Here is a 7834-nt window from a genome sequence, read left to right on the forward strand (position 1 = left end):
CAGTAATTTAAGAAACACTGATTGGAATTAACTGAAACTATTAGAGAAAAATTCCCTTTGCACTGAGATGGGGGTATGTAAATCCAACATGGGCCTGAGGGCACCATGTGGGAACAGTGACAGGGCCTGCCTGAGAGAAAAGACCAGAGAGAGCAGATCCCAGAGACTGAAAGTGAGAAAACAGACGCTCATTTGAGTCCTACTGCCCTTGTTCCACCTGCAGAATCTAGCTGGGCCTGAGACTCCTGAACTTCTCAATTCCATGAATCAACTTTTTTTTTCTGATGCAAAAGCACTTTGAAATAGATTTTTGTCAACTGCAAAAGAAACGGTTCTGACCAACACAGAAGATGAGAATATTGAACACTGCTTAGCCCACAGTTGGCATTCAACAAATCTTAGTTCCCTTTCCCTTCTCTGGTCAAAGAAAGCAGGTGAATATGTAAGGGCCATGGGCCCATTAATCCCTACTTCATCTGACTTAGCTGAACATCAGTCACGCTCAGTCTTCACAGGGGCCCATGTCCTAATGGTTAAGTACGCTTATGTGTACTAGAACAGTGGCCTCAAACTTTTTGGCACCAGAGACTGGTGCTCCTATGGGAATCTAATGCCTGATGATCTGAGGCGGTGATGCTAGCGCTGGGTAGCGGCTGCAAAAAAAAATGAAGCTTTGCTTGCTTGCCTGCTACTCACCTCCTGCTGTGTGGCCAAAAAAAAAATGAAGCTTTGCTCGCCTGCTACTCACCTCCTACTGTGTGGCCTGGTTCCTAACAGGCCATAGACCAGTACCGGTCCATGGCCTGGGCGTTGGGGACCCCTGTTCTAGAGTGAAGATGTCCTGTGTTCAAAACCTGGGTGTACCGCTTCCCGCAGAAACCTGGGCAAGTCCCTGGACCTCCATGAGCTTCTGGTCCCTTACTTTTAAAATGGGGTAGTAAGAGTCCCTGCCATAAAGATCTGTTGTGAGAATCACATGAGATGGTGCCACCCAAGTGCTTGGCATTGTGCCTGGTACTAAAAAAATAACTCAGTGAATATTAGCAAGCACTAACACCATCGTACGGTGGGAGACTAGCGAAGAAACAGAATTCAGAGACATCAGGTGTCATTTTCTATTTCATGAACCCATGAAATTGTGGTGTCAACAACTCTAAGTGAACACATTCAGAAACCAGAACAATAGCTGCAAAGGGTCAGTCCTTGGTTGTAGAAACTGCCACTGCAGCGAGCTGGTTTCAACCCCCGGGTGCCAGGCCTGCCAACTGAGGAAACGATCCAGAAGGTTTTGATCTGCCTCAATGCTCTACTTATGTCAAGTCTGTTTGCCACTCATCTGCTCGCACTGTGCCTCAAAAGGCGAAGAGATGCGCTGCTGTCCTAGCTTCAAAACTGCATCGCCAAAGGGAAGCACACATCTCTTCCGCATTTACCAATTTTCTGTGTGAGCTAGCCAATGCTTCTTTCGCATTAGTAATACGAAAAAAAGCTGGACAGATAAAAGGTTCTTGTTCCCTCTAGGCTGTTCTCATGCTTAGCCAACTCATCCATCCTAACACTGATTCAGTTTTGCTTTTCTTGCTCTGTAAGAATTTTCTCCTTCATACTCACTTTTGAGTACTGGTGTTAGGAGTTCGGCAAAAGCTCATAGGCCAAGTCTGCTGGATGATATTTTAAGCTCTGGTTACTTTATACCAAGCTTTAAACAGATATACATACACATATATGTGTATAGATATAAAATACATTTTACTTGTATAAAATATTTTATATGTATAGCTATAAGATATATTTTAAACATGAAACATTGCTGTTATTCAACACAGATTTTTCTATTCAGGCTCACAGTTTTTCACAAGTATAAACAGTTGTCATTTTCTAAGAGAAAATGCATCTTGAGTGGAAGGACCTTAAAGCTCTCTTTAGTACATTTCACAGCTCCTTCCTCCAGGCAGCTTGCAGTCAACATGCATGTTTTGGCCACAGCCTGGTCTCCATGTCTGCTCGGCCACAGCCATCTATTCTGGGGTGGGCAGAGGACCAAGGTGGGTCAATCAGAAACAATCCTGAGGTTTATGCTAGAACTGCTTGGAAAAGAAACTTTTTAACGTTGAGGCTACTAAGCTAGCGTCACCCAGCCAGGGGCAGCTTGTGGGCCTTCTCTGTTCCTGTGTGGAGAGACTGAGACTAAAACCATGCAGCACTGAGCAGAGCCAAGAGATGTTCATGCAGAACTTCCATTACTTCCACGTGCTCAGTCGAACCCATATTAGGCAGCCTCGACTTTACCAATGGGCTCCAGACAACTATGTGTTTGCAAACCACTTTGTTCTGGGGAACGTATGACACGGAGGTGAATCTAATGTTCGTTCCTAGGTTTACCCCAAAACACAATGCAATTAATGATCTGGCGGGTCTGTAGTACTAGCAGTGCTACGGTTACTGGCAAACACCTGGGAAAGCCTGAAAGGACCCTAAGGACCCTTTCTTTATTCCCTTGCTCTATCCAGTTGAGAGAAGACCCAAGGACACACAGCCAATCTGTCAGCAGATTCTGTTGATCTCTAATTAATTCCTGTCACCTGCACTGCTCCCCTCATCTAAGCCACCATCACTTTTTTCTTGTTTGGTAGTCTCCCAGCCTCTCTCTCCACCTGACCCTGCTCCTCTTCAGTCTCTGTGCATCAGAGCAGAGCCAAGTAATCCTAAAGTCAGACCACAAGTCTTGTGTACCAGACCCGACTTATCTCAAAAGCAATGTGTTTACAGTGGCCCACAAGGCTATATGTAACCTGATTCCATCCTGATACCCTCTCCTACCACTCGCCCCCATACTCATATGCTCCAGCCACACTGACCACTTGCTATTACTCCTAGAACATGCCAGGCACGTTCCCACTTCAGCGCCTGCCTTTGCATGTGCCGTTTCCACGGCCTGGAACGTGTCCCAGATGGAGCCCAGGTGACTCCCACCTCTTTTAGGTCTCTGCTTACCAGTCAGGCTTTCCTTAACCACTCCGAACACTCACCCCTGAGACCCAGCATGTTCCTCTCTTTCCAGATTTAGTTTTCTCCATTACACACTTAACGCCATCTTTGGTGATATATATTTTACTTGCTAGCTTTGTTTATCGCCTCACTAAAATGCAAGCTCAACGAGAGCAGGAAGTTCTGTCTAGTTTGCTCACTTTTGTATCGCTAGCACCTAGAAGAGTGTCTGGCACACATTAGGGCTTCAAAATGGACTGCATAACTGGAAAGGAGGGAGGGATGCCAACTGTGACACCTGTTCATCGCTGATGAAACTTGTTAGATAAAGAGCAGAAGCCACCTACTTTTGTCTGAGAGGTGAAAGCAGCCAGGCCAACCAAGGGGGCAGCCTATCTCATTCAGCTCAACTGGCTGAGTGTGTAACTGAGAAAACACAGAACTTCAAGGGCAGTGATAATGTAAAGATGGCTTATAATCAGCCATTTTTATCTCACATGCGTTAAATGCCGCTAAAATAGTAAATGTGTTCCTATCACCCAATTTTCAGCAACAGACTATGAAAAAAATTAAGGTAAAGAGGAATTCTTATGTGGATAGAACAAAGTGATGCACAGTCTCAAAAAAAAACAACAACTGGAAATGCTATGAAACTTATTAACTCATTTTGCAGGTTTAGACACTAAAGCTTGAAGTGGAAATGGGATTTGAATCTGGCGAGCAGCAGGGCTGGGATTTGAACCTGGATCTCCCTGATTCCTCAAGTACAAGGTTCTTTGTCACTAAATCCCAGCTCATCATAAGTGTCTTGACCTTAATAGTGGCCCTACCCACTAGCTTCTTCCGGATATGAATGGGTCTCCCAGGTGGTGACACTAAAAACACTCAGCTGCCTCGCCTTTCAGAATGTAGGATCTATGAGCTTCCCCTCCCCAAGAGCCAGCCCCCTCCCAGGGCAGCCTACTTCCAGCAGACCCTACCCGTCACATCCTCCCCTAGGTGTCACCCAGCTTACTTACCTCCAGTAAACTAGCACAGCGATGAGAAGGATGAGGCACACGAAGGTCAAGGCTGATACCACAATCAGAGGGATGATCCACTCCATCCTCCCTGGAGAAGGGCGGCTTATCATCCCAGAGGTGTTCTTTTCTGCTGCAAAGAGAAACCGTGCCAGTTAGAGGACAGAGGCTGGTGCGGGTGGGGAAGCCAGCATGTGGCGCGGAGTTCTGCTCCGGTCTGGGTGCTTTCGGAGACCTGGGCTCCCGCTCTGGCCGCCCAGTGACAAGAGGAGCAATCTGCCACCTGCACCATTTCCTACTGAGCCCCGGCCCAGTAGGGGGGCCTTTCTGCAGGCTGCATTGTACAATCGCCAGAGTTCAAGGTGTTTTTAAAGAGAGCTGTGTGGAAGACAGACATCCAAGAACACTGATGACCCACAGTGGCCCTTGGACACACCGAGGAAACGTGCTCAGGACTGAAGACGGCACCACTGGCCTCGGGAAAGGGGCAGAGGAGCCTCTCAGGTTCGCTCGTGCCAGGGTGGGAGGAATGGCATGATGGGTTTTACTAAGCTAACCGGCTGTGACAACAATGGTTATGTATTTGCTTTGCCAACTTAGCAGCCATCACCCCTTTCCCCGAGTAACTGCACTCCAATTCTGCTTTGGGAAACCACCTTTCCCTAACAGATACTCACGGTGGGACGATCATCCAAACGTGGGTGTCCCCAGTCACCTGGCCAAAGATGAGTGTGGGACTTGTTAGGGCAACGGCGCTCTCGCCCTGGAATCTCAGCCAGCCACTCAGTGTGAGCAGCAGCACGTCCCAGCAGGAGCACCCAGATGGTCTGCCCAGCAGGTCCCACCACCCAGACACCTAGAGATCCGGTTTCTCTTCAAATTTGCTTCTACAGCTTTTCCTTTGATTCTATTACCCTCCTTCCCGCCCCCACCCCCGCATCCTCCTAAAAGCTCTGAGACAACTGAAGACAGGAAGCCATGCCTCATTCTGCTCCCAGCACATGTCTGCCTCGAAATAGCAGCCAGTCTAGAGGTTAACAGGGAAAGCTTGTGAAATGGCTAAAGATTCTCTCTGGTTCACCAATGCCTCTTACCCGAGCAGCTCCTTCCTCTGTTTCTCTCAGGCCCCGAGTATCTTCACAAATCCCCAAGAACCTCTGGGGAGAACCTGTTCTCTCTTGTAGCGTGGGGTAGATGGCTGGAAATCTCCAGGTGGCCCAAATAAAAGTTCAGGTGTGGTGGGGCCGGGACGAGCACAGGTGCACAGAGGCAATCATGGGAGGCAGGTGGCAAGAAGGCAAAGGTTAACTGTGACAGCAGGGAGAAGCAAGCTCTTTGAAAAATCCAAAGCAGGCGGCATGCAGACTTGTGCTCAGCAAGGATTCCTCCTGCTCTGCAAAAATGAGGCCAACATGCAGCCAGCATTGAGTGTCCCTCCGCAGGATGGACTGAAGGCAGGGCTAATCAGGCTGGGTTTCCAAGTGAGAGAAGGTGGGCTGAGCAGGAAAGAAATAATTGGCCTTGGGAGCAGATTTTTAAAGAGGCAAGGCTCCTTTGTAATGGAAGTGTGTTACAGTCCCTTTCACCAAGTCCCCTTGAACTTAGCTCACCTTGATCACCTCCTTCGTTTCATGCTGGGCCCTGTGAAATAGGCAGGGCCAGATTTATGCCCAGCTCACAGGTAAGAAGACAGAGGCAGGGAGGTGAGGCACGCCCTGATTAAAAACCACAACAGAGCGCTTCGCAGTTTATAAAGTGCCTTCCTAATGGTGACAACACGGTTCTCTGGATCCCTTGCTCCATAATTTTTTGTTAGGCAGATACAGGCATACCTCAGAGCTCTGGCAGGTTTGGGCCCAGACCACTGCAATAAAGCACTAGTATTATAATAAAGCGAGTCGTATAAAACAACGTCTCTGAACAACATCTTCGATTTGTATAAAATAACATCTCTGAAGCGCAGTAAAGCAAATCACACAAAACGAGGTCTGCCTGTATTTGCTAAGCCCCTAGTGTGTGCCAGGCGTGGTGCTTGGGGAGGGGGATGTAGCAGATCATTAGACAGGAATGACCCTATGCCGGTGAGGTAAGAACCATGTGACGAGGCAGAAGCAGACATAGCAATGAGTAATTAGAATAAAACAATGTGACGCCAGGGAAAAGCACAAAGGAAATGGAACCGCCGTCTTAACCCAGGGATTCTGGAGAAGGCTCCCGGCATTAGGGTGAGACCCGAAGGACGAAGGAGAGTGAGCCAGGTCAAGTGCAGGGGAAGAAACGTGTTCCAGACATAGCATTAAAGTGGTGGGAGTATGAGAACAAGGAGAGGGCCACCGAGCTGGAGAGTCAGAGGCCACATCAGCCAGGGCTCTCTGTAGGCTGAAGTAAGAACTGGTTTTAATCCTAAGGGCAATGGAAGCTACTCCAGGACTGCAGGCCAAGGCAGACAAGGATCAGGCATGCATTCACTTCCTCTACGTAATGCTTTAATAGCAGAGCTCTAGGGACCAGCCAAGAATCAGCTGCAAATGAGAATAATTTTGCAGGGCTCCAGCAGAGGGCAGCACAGCCAGGCAGTTATCTGGTTGGTGGTGGGGGTTTATCGAAAACCTGGAGGTCCTGCTAACAGGAAATGTGGCAGGAGGTTGAGTGTTACAGGCAACCATGTCCAACAACTCAGTATCCATCCAGGGAGGCCTCTGTGTCCTGGAGGGATTCCCAGTGTCATACTTCTCTCCCTCCTTACAGGAAAGGATTCTTGCCTGGACTACTACAAGGAAGGCAGGTGGGCGTGGAGGCAGAATGCAAATCAACATCCTACTCATGCTAAACCACTGAAAAGGACTCTTGTCCCAAACAGACCCTCCTTCACACTAATATCTCTATCCAGTCTCTGGAAACAGCAGCCTAATGGTATTTCTTACATCCTAAAACCCGTCCACAGTGGCCACTCCAGAATTTCTGGGCTTTAGAGAGGCTTAGGAGAGATGGTGTCGTTGTGAGGGTGAATGGCACATAACATTGTCCCTGAAATCCCACGTGCTAGTGATTCTGTCCGTCCCTCCCCCTCCCCGACAAGTAGAGGTTAAAGTTTTCATCAGACTTTCAGAGGGCTCCAGCAGATGAGACAGTGAGCCGTGGACATGGACTCCTCACCGTCAGAGAAGGGATGAAGGTTTGCAGAGCGTAAGCATCTTGATGACGTCAGAGCTAGCCTGGAGCAGGGCTGGGCTAAAACTCAGGTTTTGAAACCAAGTCATTTCCCTTTCTAACACTTCCTGGTGCTTGCATGAGAATTTTATTTTGGCGGGGCGGCGGGGGAGGGGGGTGAACATCATGTTAAAGCCCACTCTGGACAGTCCCCAAATGGTAGTTTTTGTGGAAGAGAGCTCAAGTCTGCAACAACTCACAGAATGAATGACAGACCTAAAGAAACTATTCTGTTGGCAGGTTGATCTCAAACTTATTATAGCAGGCAGTTGGATTTGCCCGGGTCTTTTTACATAAAAAATATGAGCGCTGCTGCACTCACGTGTGGGGCATGAGAAAGTTGATTTCATTTTCCATTTAACACTATTGTTCTGTCTTCATGGTACCTGGAGCCTAAATGTCATTCCATAACCATGTGAGATGTGCCACTCTCCTGAGGGATTCCTCACTGCCCTCAAGGACAGCAAGGCCCTTCTTGAGTGGGGCCTCTCACCCACCCCATCATGTCCTGTCACTCCCCACCTCTGTGTTCCAGCCACACCCATCCAGCCGGTGACCATGCTGGGCCACAGCCTGACCTCTCTGCCTTTGTTCTGCTGATCCCACTGCCAGGAATG

General features: G+C 48.4%; 1 protein-coding gene across 3 annotated transcripts in view; it reads right to left on the bottom strand.

The window, feature by feature from the left end:
- PTPRG (protein tyrosine phosphatase, receptor type G) overlaps window positions 1-7834 on the bottom strand; it is a 642217-nt gene that overhangs the window by 71361 nt on the left and 563022 nt on the right. For 2 of the 3 annotated variants that reach the window (XM_015593756.2, XM_025050799.1), the window contains exon 13: window positions 4008-4140. In XM_015593756.2, coding sequence (XP_015449242.1) covers window positions 4008-4140 — 133 coding nt within the window. The remainder of the gene's footprint in view (window positions 1-4007; window positions 4141-7834) is intronic. The other variant, XM_025050798.1, reaches the window with a different exon arrangement.

The sequence above is a fragment of the Pteropus alecto genome, unplaced genomic scaffold, assembly GCF_000325575.1.
Source record: "Pteropus alecto unplaced genomic scaffold, ASM32557v1 scaffold75, whole genome shotgun sequence".
Taxonomy (NCBI): Eukaryota; Metazoa; Chordata; class Mammalia; order Chiroptera; family Pteropodidae; genus Pteropus; species Pteropus alecto.